The following is a 14,261-nucleotide window of genomic DNA, read 5'->3' on the forward strand; positions in this document are numbered from 1 at the left end:
TGTTTATATGAAACTTCAACTTAACTGAGTGTCCTGAGTTGTGTGTGTGTGTGTGTGTGTGTGTGTGTGTGTTTTAAAGTCTGGCAACCCTAAGAGGATATGAATTTCCAATTTACAGAATGAGAGACACTAATGATCCAAGATCATTGAAGAGATGTTTACAAATTAAAACAAACATGCCTAACCCATTTTTGCTCATTCAATTGGAAAACATTAAGAAGCAATGTGCCTTGTGGGCCTCGATAAAGAAAATATTTAATATATTAATATTTAATGCACTGTCTCTGGGAAATGTAAGACCATAAGGAGTTTCCAGAAAATTCTAGCAGCTGTGGTATAAGACCTCAAATTAAGGTGCAATGCTATGTGCTACCTTGATATTTGGTAAAGCTGGGAGGGTCCTGAAGGACGTCCCTGCAAGCTCTCCTCCCCAGTCTGACTGCTTGCTGGCCAAACAGCCCTCCTTACCAATGGGATGGGGCGAGGGACCTTCTCATCCCTGAGTATTAGGTGTCAGTCTCCTGACAGCCTGTGAATTATGCAAAACAAGCCAATCACGTCATCCTGTGGGAACCAGGAGGCACCTCTCTTCTTGTTACTACAAAGCCTTACTCCCATACCCCTGATTGTTCCCTCTGTTCCCAAGTGCAGCACTCATGTGGCCCTGTGTCGTGTGCGGTGTCCTCGTCCCCTGGGCTGTGAATATATGTATCTAATCGGTGTCAACTTTTTATGTCAGCTGTCACTCCTTATTCCTGGGGCAGGAATCCTTCCCTCATCAACCCGATGAAGAGGAGGTGATTAACACAGCAGGTATCCACTTTTGAAGGTATCCACTTTGGAAATTTCACTTCCGACAATATATCCTATAAAAATACTCACAGACACAAAAAGAGATGCATGCAGAAACAAGAATATTTGTACATTTTAAAAGTGACAAACTGGTAGCAACCCGCATATCCATCCATTAGGAAATGGTTAAATAAATTATCAATGTAATCTGTGAAATACTACCTAACAATTGAAATGATATAGAATGAATTCCAAGACTTGTTATATTTAAGCAATGCATTATAATATAACCACACCCAATTTATGCAAAATAATAGACACCTACGTGTGTGTGTGTGTGTGTGTGTGTGTGTGTGTGTGTATATAGATGCATATAATAAAGACAGGGAAGGAAAATGCCAAACTGATCAAAGAGGTTGTTAACTAAGCAATAGTCTGAATGTGCCAGCACCCAAGACATCGCCAGGGCCTTAACGCTATGTGTTGACTTAGCCTGTTAAATTATTCTCAGCTTCTCTGCAGAAGGAGTCCTAAAACGCCTCATTCACATATTCTGGATGAATCGGGTCATCAAGACTGACATGCCAGCTAACGCATTTTTGCAAACCCTTTTCAATTCCTTTCCTACCCCATCTTTTATTTAACTTCATCATCTCATGCAACATGTTAAAAACAAAACAAACAAATGACAAGAAGTATATAAAGAGAAGGAGGATGAGGTCCAGGGAATGAGAGAAAAGAAAAATGGTTAAGTACTGTTTATCCTAGTGTGAAAACCAGATGAGTCCATGGTAACAGTTTCTTCTTGCTAAGTGAAAACCTGAATTTAACTAAAAAATGATAGATATGTCCTCTCCTTTTCCTCTCTTTAAAGAAACCATTTATTTGGCTAGTGAATGACAAGCAGCGTTAGTGAGCCATTACGTACTTGATGCCAATCCCAAGGGAAGTCACCAGAACTTGGGTCACACTCCATTGACCAAAGCCTATCCCTGCCCTGCTGTGGCCCAGTTCTGCTCAGCCTTCTGCATTTGCCCTGAGGACAGACTCCTGTCTCCAGCTCCACCCTGACCCCTCCTCTCCCTGGGGGCACGCTTGGCCGTCTCACCACGCTAATGCCGTCATTGAGAAGGGCCTCCCCGAAGATCATCATGTAGAGTGGTTCATTCACACGCGCCTCCTCGAACACAGCCAGCACGGCCACGGGGTCCACGGCCGAGATCAGACTGCCAAACAGCAGGTTCTGAAGCAGGTTGACATCACTGAGGCCGAAGGCTTTGATCTGGCAGATGAGGTAGAGGGAGAGGCCAATGCCAAAGGCATTGATCAGGGCCCCCAGGCCTGCCCACCACAGGATGGACCCAATGTTCTCAAAGAAGGGACGGGTGGGCATGAAGTAACCACCCTCCAGGACGATGGGTGGAAGGAGGTACAGGAAGTAGATGCTTGAATCCATGACAGGAGGAGATTTATGGTCGGTGCCAAAGATAATGGCGCCCACCAGAGCCCCAACGATGATGAGGAGGCAGCTTTCCGGCATGAGGCCCGGCAGTCTGTGGTAAAGATGGAAGCCTAGGGAAGAGCGGAGAACCACATTTAGATGTTTGCCAATAAAATGGCTCTGGCCACGAAGAAACCAGGAGAATGGTGTAGAAAACGCCTTCTAAAACCAAGTACAGGGGACTTTGGGTAGGCTGGCGTGCATCCCTGAGCCTCAGCACCCCATCTGTAGCAGGGACTGGAAGCATTGACAGGGCTTCCCTCAGGTCAAGTACTTAGCATGCCAGGTCCAGTGCAGGTCTCAGAGCAGTCCTCAGCCAACTGTCCCCTCCCCCTCCCCCTCCCTGCTTCCCCACCTTACAGGGTCTGAGAGAGCAGTGGGGGAAGAGGAGCGAGGAGGATGGAGCTCCTCTGCATTCCTGCAAAACCCACCTGAGGCTCATTCAGAGTCAACCACAGTTACCTAAACATCAGCTTCTTCCAAACTTCCCTTCCACCAAACCAATAAATGAAATTCAGTCCTTTATTGTATTGTCCTTATTTAACCAATGATACTGCCAACTGGTCAGCCACATAAGAAGTGAATCAAAGGGTGTCTGGGTGGCTCAGTCGGTTGAGTGTCTGACTCTTGGTTTTGGCTCAGGTCATGATCTTATGGGTCGTGGGATGGAGCCCCGAGCATGGGGCTCCACGTTCAGTGGGGAGTCTACTTGAGGATTCTCTCCCTCTGCCCCTTCCCCCACTCATGCACTCTCTCTCTTTCTAAAATAAATAAATAAATCTTTTTAAAAAAAGGAAGGAAATCAAGTCACATTCCCTGAACCCCCATCACTTTGCCCCTCCTGCGACCAGCTCCCTATTTCATCATCAATGTCTCTCAGTAGCACCCCCTTAAGACCGTCTCCTTCTCCCTATTTGTACAGACACCGCCTTTATGTAGGGGCTCCCCATTTCCCATCCCGACTTTTGCACTGGCTTCCTGATCTCCTATCTCACCCTCAACCCTCCCAGCGCATTCCACCAGCTGCTTCCAGATGACTTTTCCAAACCACGTGTATCTACTCGTCTCATTCCCCACCTAAGACTCTGAAGGCACACAAAACATCTCACAGATTTTAAACTGAGGGTATTTGGGAAGCATCCTGGGGCCAAGACCAACCCACTGCTGAGCACTGTGTGTGACGTGGAGAACCAAACATGTTGTTTACAATTCCAGTTATTGATGGAATTTCAGAAATAAGACATTAACAAATAAGACAAAAACAAGGCAATGCATAAGAATGCAGTGAAGTATATACTGACTGTATGAACAAACAGGAGAAGTCAGAGCACAGCCGGCCACTCTGGGGTTCTCTCCAAGTCAATATCCCTCCCCCCCAACACTATCCTTATGCATCCTACGTTACAACCAACCACACACCTTTTCCCTGTGGTTCTCCTTTCCTGTCATTTATTGCTGCCTGGATTATTTTTTCTTCAACCTATTTAGGTCTTGCTCGATCTTCAAAATTAAACTTTTCCGAACCACTTCCCAAGGAAATCATATGTCTTCCTCTGTAATAGTTTATCAATATCTGTCTAAAACAATGTTCTCTTTCTATCATTTTCTGTGTATGGATTATGTCTCCTACTAACCTCCAAATTCTTCCAACTCAGACAGAATGGCAATATCACACTATATGTCTTCAAAGTGCTATGCAAGTTATCTTGCCTGCAACAGCTAGTCTATTTGCTGGAAGAATCTGTAAGTGTGTAAATGAATGATCAGGTTAAATGTTCACCAGAGATGCTTTTTTTTTTTTTTAAGATTTTATTTATTTATTCGACAGAGATAGAGACAGCCAGTGAGAGAGGGAACACAATCAGGGGGAGTGGGAGAGGAAGAAGCAGGCTCATAGCAGAGGAGCCTGATGTGAGGCTTGATCCCATAACGCCGGGATCACGCCCTGAGCCGAAGGCAGACGCTTAACCGCTGTGCCACCCAGGCACCCCCAGAGAAGCTTTTATATGGGAAGTAGAAATTGAACAAGTTGTTGGGGGATGACTAGGACTTACATAGTTGGACAGAAGAATGGAAAAGATTTTAGGTGGGGAGAACTCCAAGAGAAAAAGAAGAGGGACAGGAATGGCCCAGTCAGATATGTCTGACATTCATTGAGGAGATCCACCTGGCTCGAGCAAATTATGAATTGAGAAGAATATTGGAAGTAGAGTCAGTAGATGATTGAGCCTAATAAGAGAGGGTCTTGAGTTCAAGGCTAAGGAGTGTAGATTTCTCCCACAAGGCACAGGAAGCCATTGAATGTCTCCTTAGGAATTTTGATTTTAATTCCATTTTAGCCATTCCGACAGGTGTGAGGTGATATCTCATTGTGGTTTTGATTCGTATTTCTCTGATGATGAGTGGTGCTGAGCATCTTTTCATGTGTCTGTTGGAAAAATGTCTGTTCATGTCTTCTGCTCATTTCTTAACTGAATTACGTATTTTTGGGGTGCTGGGAATGCAAACTGGTGTTGCCATGCTGGAAAACAGTATGATGGTTCCTCAAAAAGTTAAAAATAGAACTACCTTATGGCCCAGCAATTGCACTACTAGGTATTTCCCAAAGGATACAAAAATACAAATTCAAAGGGGCACATGCTCCCCAGTATTTATAGCAGCATTGTCAACAATAGCCAAACTATGGAAAGAGCCCAAGTGTCCATCAACTTATGAATGGAAAAAGAAGATGTGGTATATATAAATACAACGGAATACTACTCAACCATCGAAAAGAACGAAATCTTGCCATTTGCAACAATGTGGATGGAGCTACAGTGTATTATGCTAAGCGAAGTAAGAGAGAGAAAGATAAATCTCACGTGATTTCACTCGTCGGTAGAATTTAAGAAACAAAGCAGATGAATGTAAGAGAAGAAAAAAGAGAGAGAGAAGCAAACCATAAGAGACTCTTAACTCTAGAGAACAAACTGAGGGTTGATGGAGGGAGGTGGGTGGGGGATGGGTTAAATGGGTGATGGAGATTAAGGAGGGCACTTGCTGTGATGAGCACTGGGTGTTATATGTAAGTCACAAATCACTAAATTCTATATGAAAAACCAATTTTACCACATATGTTAAGTAACTAGAATTTAAATAAAATTTGAAATAAAAAAATTAAAAGTAAAAATTAAGGAATTTTAAGTACAGCCATTCAAAGAGCATGTAGGTTTCCCAGATCACAGCTTTGGATTTCATTTGTTATCAGCAGGCAGTTTATTATGATAGAATATAATTAGTATCAAGGAACACTGTCCAAAACCACAAGCCTACCCCCTGGCTCCAAGACCAGTTTAAGACCTCCTTCAGGAGTTTGAAAGTCCTGCTCTCTCCATTTCCTAATGACAACTTTCTCTTTCTCCACCTCCTCCTTCTTCCTCTTCTTCAGTCTGTGTTTATTCTAACTACACTGGATTTTTTAACATGTCAAAGAGGTGGAAGAGCCTACAGTGTGATTTTCTCAGGCCGTGTCTCCGCAGTTTGGTCCTTCTTCCAGGAATCGAGTTTCCTGAAATGGATCCAACACGCACCTGTCTTAAGCCAAGTTACACCCACGTGGCGGTAGCAGGAAGAGACGCCATGCACTGTAAAGTAGGGCATTGTGAGGAGAAACACCATGTGCATTTCACACTCTACATCCCTCCTTCTTTTTCATGATGGACAACAGAGTCAGTCACTTTGAGAGTTTACAGCTCCAGTGCCTGAAATTTGGCCGCTGATAACAAAGTCCTGCCTGAAAGTCAAAGATGGCCCCACCATTCCATTCTGCCCAATGACTCAAAGAACACCCTTCCGTAAAGGGCTGAAAAGCAGAACTAAAATAAAAGATAAACAACAAAATCTGAGGTGACTCCGTATTATCATTGTTCTATAATATTCTTTTTCTATAACACACGTGGTTGGCTGTTTTAAAAAGGAATTGGGGGACAGTTGTGGTGTTCTTATGTCAGAGTGCCTGCTAGGCAGTGTGAGATTCATCTGTTTTCCCCATTACATTAAGTCCTTCGAGGCCAGGAACCATGGTCATTCCCACATATGGTAAGGGCATCAATAAATGTGTCTTGACAGAACGACTGAGTGAAAGAATGAATGTTAAATATAATGACTATTAATTATATTTTGATTCAAGTTTTACAATATAGAATCTAAAAAATCTATATACATTCCTTATGTGGGTTTTATATCATTTTTTTTGCCCCAGGCAAATGAACCACCATATATAAAACTACAAGCCCAGTACTTGACACATAAGAAACAATAATCATTAAACATAGCCCTCTTCTCATGTGCAATATAGAAATAGCCTTTCTTAAAGACCAGCAAATATGAGATTGTATTTGAATAAGTATGATCCAACCAATAATCTACTGAAGTTATTTTCTTTTTCTAAAGTACGTTGAATTTCACCAAAATGAAAATCAAGAACATTTAAGCCAATAGCCCTGTGAACAACAGTGTCCTAACTGTCCTCTGAGCTTCTAGACATGGTGGGTCTAGGTACATGCAATACTCAAAAAAAAAAACTGTGTTTAATGCTAACATAAAACCAAGATAAACTATATCCTTTCTGAGTTGTGCCATTTACTAACATAGAATGTAAACCTCTTTGCCACTAGAAAATCCTAATTTGTACCAAAACGAGGTCTTAGAAATAATTTCATAGTCTCTCAATGGAGACTTAGAAAGAAAAGGTGACTAACTGGTCAGTGGCAGCTCTAGTTCCTTGATTTCCAGACCAACTTCCCCCATTACTGTGAAGAGGGAAGGAGTGGGTGGGAACAGTATTGTTCACAAAGGAAAACTCAAGATCCACATAAGACCGTTTTGAAAGATCTCAGCGCCTATGTGGTTGCATGAAAGGTGGTAGAACCCTAGTTCTAAACTAAGAATGTTACCCCGCTAGGAAGCCATTTTCACTTGAGCACTTTTTAGAAATAACGTCAGACATTTTGTGTAATTTAATGCTTTGACAAATCACACAGGAGTTCTTCAAATTAAGAATTTCCATTCGCTCTTCACACTTTACTAGCTCAAAATGAATAGCAATTGTGAAGGAGCATCTGGTGAATCCACCAGTAACCCCGGCATCCCCGGGGAGGGAGTCAGATGAGTAGATGGAGCCCGCAGTCCTGATCCCAGGGAGTTAACTGCCAGATCCTGTGGCTCAGTCCTTATTTCACACCCATGCTGCAGGAAAATTATAAATAAGCACCAAAATGACTCATAGATTCTACCCCAATTTATCTCCTCCAGTAACAAAGTTCATAACAGAGGCAAAGGAGATGTCACGCTTAATAACTGAGATAACGGTATCAGTCTTTCCCTTTGGAATAAGCTGATTTTAGGGAGACAAGAGGGTAGGAATTAAGTGATCACAGGGTGTACCACCATTATTTTGGATTTTGGCACAAATAACCCTGATTAGGGTTTAATCCATGAATTTGAATTCCCTTTATTTCACAAAGGAAACCAGAGGTGCCCCACTGGCACCATTTGGCTCAGGCATAAACCAGTATCTTACTGACATATCCTCTCTTATGCCCCCATATCCCACCACTGAGTGATCTAAGAGTGGCCTGTGATTGTCTTGTTCCTTGCTTTCTACCATTCTGCAAGAAGCACATGTCACTTTTAAAGAATAAACAAAGGGAGTCATTGATGAAGCCCACAGTGACATGGCCAAGAATGAAGGAAGAATATTATACAGAAGAATCATTATGTGCTCCTGAAATTTCCAATGGGCATCATTCCGAGGTCTAATGCCTTTTCTCTAGTTTTTAATGCATAGAACTCGAGATTTTTACCTGCCAAATAATGTCATGTAGTTGTCACCTTGAAAAGAAGAAATCAAAACAACCGAGAACCCACAAGTATGCTCAAATTTCAAAGCGCAATCCTGAAATGTTACAGGGCTTTATAAAGAGCAGTTACGACTTCCCCTTGACTCGAAGGAACAGATTTTTTTGATGCAATAGCAGTAACAGTTAAAATCCGTGTAGCTCACCACCTATAAGGCACTCGCACAGACATTATTTCACATGGAGAACGACTCCCACACCCAGGGGCTTGGGGACTTACCTATTTTTGCAAGGGATGCCAGAAGTATCCAGAGGGTGACCTCATAAGGAATTTGCACGTAGTCATAATCCAGGGCAAAAACAGGTATTTTCTCATCTGCCTCTGAGCTGGCAGCAGCAAACCGAGCATTAGTTTCCTGCTGGGCAGAGGAATTTGTGGATTCCTTCAAATCTGAAGATGCTTCAGAACACTTGAGGGCCACCAGCAGTAGCCACCAGTTCCCAGGACTGAAAAGCACAAGCCTCCGAAGACCCATGCTGTGGGTTTCTCCTACCCCGTGTGCGGCTGTGTGCGGTACATGTGCCTGGAGGAGGGTTTCTAGAGAGCAGAGGCGGCTACCTGGGTCGGAGGTAATATACGTACAGTCTGTGGGTCATTCCAAGAAGAGTCCGAGCGTGTCACTGAATTCTGAGTGTCGATGTTTTCAAATCACCTTTAAAGGATTTGTGTTCAGACAACTCAGCTTCTGGCTCAAAGGCGTCAGTCATTCAGTAGACTCTTTAAAGCCCAAGTCACCTGTGTGACCTTCATCCGATCATGATTTGAAGAACAGCTTAGGAAGGGGAAAAACATGTCTTCATTCAAAGCTGTTTCCTCACTTCAGTGCACACTGGTTTCATCTTGTGAGTGAAAATTAAAAAGGATACCACGGTGTTCATTCCAGATATCACTGGAGTCCTTCTGTCTAGGAAGGGAATCCTTCCCTCTCCACCAGGTCTCAGTAAGGTGCTACGTGCACCTGCTCCTTCTCTCCTCCCCCTGCTCTCGCACTTGTTTTAAATGGGCAAGGCTGCAGGTAGCTCCTGCACTACACTTAATTATTTGCTCTGACAGGACTTTTGTAATGAAATGCTCTCCTTTAGTATTTTCCGGGGGTTACACTGCTGACACCTAGTGGGCATCCGCAATATGACACCTCGGCGTGCTTAATGATGAGTGATTAAGGTGGTCTTGTCATTATCGTCCACACAAGGGCATTTTTGAGAGTAGAGAAGAGCGATTAATAATTACGCCAGACTACAGGTGTCAGCCAGGATTGCCCTGGAAGCATGTGGTCTCTGTAAATTAGGAAGGAAGAGGAGGCAGGATAACAGATTACCGAACTCACAAGCAGTAATTCAAAGAAAGTGCCAGGTTTCCATGAACTTTATACAGGAAAAAAGAGAGAGAGAGAGCAGAAGAACAAGTTTCATGAAATACATCTAAAACCTAGTTAAGAAAAACTTCCATGGCACATCCAAATTTTTCATTTAAAAAATTTTTGTTAATTTGGTCTATTTGTTCAAAAAAGAGTGTTTGGATGGAAGAATTTGAAATGGATTCCATGCATCCACTTCTGCTTCTCCTACAGCTGGCCAGGTGGCCTTAACCAAATTACTTTCCAAAGCATCCTTTTCTGAAAAGGGGGAGGATAATAATAGCTACCTCATCGACTGGCTAGAAGCATTAAATGAGATAAAGCAAGTAAAGTATCTGGCATTTAAGTGGCGCTTAATAATTGCTGGTTTTTATTATTTTTATTCACATTTCTTATTCTATATGAAAATGAGAACTCTGTTGCAATGCAGGAGCGCTCAATAGAAAATGAGAATTATTCTTCATAAACAGTCTCAGTGCCTTTTCCATATCCAACTGCAGGGCAATTTATATATATTTTTGGTTCATGCTAGTGAGTGTAGATGACTTCCATTCTCCGCCCCATGCTCAGCAAAGATCCCTGGGAAACAGAGCTACCTCTGTTGACGAAGGCTGGGATCTAAATGCAACTTCTTAATAAGACAAGGACTAACAGCTCACATATGGGTTTTTTTCCCTCTTTCCTTTGCAATTTGGCTCTAAAATATATCCGATTTAGTCACTAAATTGAGACCATCAGGTTCCCTGCAAGGAGGTCACCATATTGGGTCAATATTTTTTTCAGAAAAGATGACATGCATAGCCTTGTAATGGAAAACTTCTTTTGAATAGATATTTTACCTTTTCATTTGCACTTTTATTTTACTTTGGTTTTTTTTTTTAAGATTTTATTTATTTATTTGACAGAGAGAGAGAGAGACAGCCAGCGAGAGAGGGAGCACAAGCAGGGGGAGTGGGAGAGGAAGAAGCAGGCTTCCAGTGGAGGAGCCTGATGTGGGGCTCGATCCCAGAATGCCAGGATCACACCCTGAGCCAAGGGGAGATGCTTAACAACTGCGCCACCCAGGCGCCCCTTACTTTTGTTTTCTAAAAAGAAATGAGAGAGAATGTCTCATGGTGCTCCATGCCAAGACTGAAACTAAGAATCAGAAAACCTCTGTTCCCCGGCATTAATTACCTGCTTCACTCCACGAAAGACACTTTACCTGTTTTGAGCCTCAATTTTGTCATCTATAAAATGAAGATACTGTCCATACAAAGTATATTTTCCTGCTCTAAAATTTCAAATCTTTGTGACTATATTACAACATGTTTTGCCTTACAATGAACTGGTACCTGAGAGTACAATCACTATGAGAAAAGTGGTGCCAAGGTCAGGGGATAATGAGAAGAAAACTTGAATTCTACAGCAGCCGACCACCTTGTCTTCCAGGCTGAAGTTTGCTTCCCTCCCCCAGGCCCACAGGGTCAGCCCTTGGCACCCCTTCTACCCATGCATTAGTGCTTTCACACAGCCACCTGAAATATTCTTTCTAAAATGGCCTTCCTAATCCTGGTTCTCTAGAAAACAGTCACATGAGCGGTGCAAACCTAAGGTAGCAAAGTGAGAGAAAAAAGGAAGCAAGGGAGAAACGCTTCTCGAATGGTGGTGTGGGCAGCTCTATACTACTCTCCCTGGTGTTTGGGAGACAACCGTGATTGGGAAGAGCTATTGAACATAAAGGGAACAGCCATTCAGTCTCTGGAAATTATCCCATGGGCATACAGCAATTAAAGACAATCTTCTAAATATTGGTAAAACCTGCAAGAGTGTGTGGCATCACTTGTTTCTGCCCCCACCTTCCCGCTTGCTGTGAGGAAAACTCTACTTGGGGCAGGCACAGCCAAGAGGAGGGGGCTTCCTCTAACCCCAGGTCCCGGTCTAGGGTTACAGCTTCTACTCAGAGAGTCAGACTGTCAGTATTTGTCATCAGTACCACCCCATCTGTCACCCCCAAGCAATATGTCATACAAGCAGTATTGCAGGCAAGTGTGACCGAGAGGTCCCTTCTTCTATACAGCCCCACTCACTTATAGGCTTGAAATTCTACCCCAAGCACGGCAGGCCAAGAATACCGGGCCCTAGTCACTCTCATCTCCACTTACTTGTAGGGCTGTTTCCACACCAGGGAAGACAAGCCAAGAAGACGGTGAGCTACTGCCCCTGTCCAGCTCCTCATTCATAAAGCAGGAGTGTTACTCCAAGAGAAGCAGGTTGCTGTCCCTGTATCCTTTTCCAGAGTGTTGGAGCAGAGGTTCTGCTAAAGGGGAAGGCAGGCCATAGAACAGAGAACTCTCTATCTCTAAGGGGACTGAGTTTACTTGGAGGAAAAGTAGGGAAGTTCAAGCCTAAGGGCACCGTCAAAAGCAATGGAGATTTAGGCAGAGCACAGGTAAGAAAAGCCAGTAGCTCCATGACATCAACATGGGAAAGGCAGACTACTTAAAAGTATAACAGAAGAACTGGGGAAAGAAACAGATAAGAAGAGTCATCATGGGGTCAGAGAAGTGTCAAAGGCTGTTCTCAAGATTTCCCTGGAAAGGGCCTGACTTGATTTGGATCAGACTTGGAGCAATTTAAGGCCTGTTGAACACAATAGATCATTCAGCAGCTAGCAATTACTGGAGGTAAGAGGTAGGTGTAATGTTCATAGAGATAACAGACCAGCTAAAAGCTTAACAGGGAGATCAGGGAAAGAGTCAAAGAGAACGCTATTCAAAGTACTGTCATCCTGGGTGAGAGATGAGGAGGTCAGGGGGATTATGAGTATGCCCCAAACCACATGGGCTGCAGGGCAATATTAAAGTCTGCACAGAGAAACGGACTTTACTGAAATAGTCCATCCAAGTCACTATACAAATAAATAGACAACCAAACCACAGTGACAGCTGGAGCTGGGGGAGGGGGAAGAATCAGTAATAAGAATCGCTGCAAGATATTACAATGTCTAGTTTATAACAACAACCAAAATGTAAGACTATATGCTATTTCCAGAAGACAGAGTTTTTAAAAAAGATTTATTTATTTATTTTAGAGAGAGGGAGGGCAAGTGGGAGGGGGGGATGTGAAGAAGGAGAGAGATAATCTCAAGCTAACTCCCCTGCTGAACATGGAGCCCAACGTGCGGCTCGATCTCACAACCCTGAGATCACGACCTGAACTGAAACCAAGAGTCGGTCGCTCAAACAACTGTGCCACCCAGGCATTCCAAAGATATACTTTTAGATTCAAAGATACAAGTAGATTGACAATAAAAGGATGGAAAAAATATACCATAACACGGTAAGGTAAGAAAGCTGGAGTGGCTATACAAATAACCGACAGCACAGATGTCAAGACAATTTTACTAGAGATTCAGAGGGGCATTTTACAGAAATCAAAGGGCCAATTTATCAAGAAGACATAGCAATTATAAACTTCTGTATACCAAATGGGATTTGTTCCAGGAATATAAGGCCAGCTAACCATCCAAATGTCGGTTAGTATAACATCACATCAAAAGAACAAAGGACAAAACCACATGACCATTTCAGTACACTAAGTAGAAGCATTCAACAAAATGTAATACCCTTTCATTTTAAGAACACTCAACAGAGTAGGAATTGAAAGGAACTTCCTCAACATGATAAAGGCCAACTATAAAAAATCCACAGCCACCGTCATCCGTAATGGTGAAGATAAAATGCATTCCCATAAGATCAGAAACAAGAAAAGGATTTTCGCTCTTGCCACTCACATTCAACATTCTACTGGAGGTTCTAACAAGGGCAATGGGCAAGAAAAATAGATAAAAGATAAACAGATTGGAAGGGGAAAAGTGAAACCATCTCTATTTACACATGACAGGTCCTTTTATATAGAGAAAATCCTAAATAATTGAATAAAATACTCCTAGATCTAATAAAAAACTTCAGCAAATTTGCAGGATATGACATCAAAATGCAATAACAAATTGTATTTTACAGGAACAATGAATAAACCAAAATGAAATTAATAGCATCAAAAACTAAATTTTTAGGAATTAATTTAACAAAAACAGTGTAAAGCTTGTATTCCAAAAAAACACAACGTTGAAGGTAGTTAAAGAAGACTTAAATAAATGGAAAGATATCCCTGTTCTTGGCTCAAAAGATTTAATATTGTTAAGATGGCAATATTCCCCACAAATGATCTACAGATTCAACACAATCTCTATCAAAATCCTAAGTATCTTTTATTTTTCTTTCAGAAATTGACAAGTTGGTCCTGAGATTTATATGGAATGTGCCCAGAAAAAACCCCTCTCAAAAAAAAAAAAAAATCTTATAACAAGAAAAAGAAACCTGAAAAACTGAAAACTTACACTTCCAATTTCAAAACTTTCTGCAAAGCTTGGGTGCGTGAATGGCTCAGATGGTTGTGTCAGACTCTTGATCTCAGCTTAGGTCATGATCTCAGGGTCATGAGATAGAGCCCTGGTTGGGCTCCCAGTTCAGCAGGGAGTTTGCTTAAGGATTCTCTCCCTCTACCCCTCCTCCTGCTCCTTTTCCCTCTCTCTCTCTCAAATAAGTAAATAAATCCTAAAACAAGCTTACTACAAAGCTACAGTAATCAAAATAATGTGATATTGGCATCAGAATGGACATACAGATAAGTAGAGGAGAACTGAGAACACAGAAATCAGTCTTTCCATTT

General features: G+C 42.3%; 1 protein-coding gene across 8 annotated transcripts in view; it reads right to left on the reverse strand.

Moving 5' to 3' along the window:
- The window catches only part of SLC9A4 (solute carrier family 9 member A4), a 92,348-nt gene that overhangs the window by 56,288 nt on the left and 21,799 nt on the right, over nucleotides 1-14,261 (reverse strand). For 3 of the 8 annotated variants that reach the window (XM_002913495.4, XM_034658942.1, XM_034658940.1), the window contains 2 exons: nucleotides 8,411-8,963; nucleotides 1,901-2,364 (listed from right to left, as the gene is read on the reverse strand). In XM_002913495.4, coding sequence (XP_002913541.2) covers nucleotides 1,901-2,364; nucleotides 8,411-8,666 — 720 coding nt within the window. In that variant the 5' untranslated portion in view covers nucleotides 8,667-8,963. Of the gene's footprint in view, nucleotides 1-1,900; nucleotides 2,365-8,410; nucleotides 9,469-14,261 lie in introns of all 8 variants that reach the window. The other 5 variants (XM_034658945.1, XM_034658943.1, XM_034658944.1 and 2 more) reach the window with 2 other exon arrangements.

The sequence above is a fragment of the Ailuropoda melanoleuca genome, chromosome 4, assembly GCF_002007445.2.
Source record: "Ailuropoda melanoleuca isolate Jingjing chromosome 4, ASM200744v2, whole genome shotgun sequence".
NCBI lineage: Eukaryota > Metazoa > Chordata > Mammalia > Carnivora > Ursidae > Ailuropoda > Ailuropoda melanoleuca.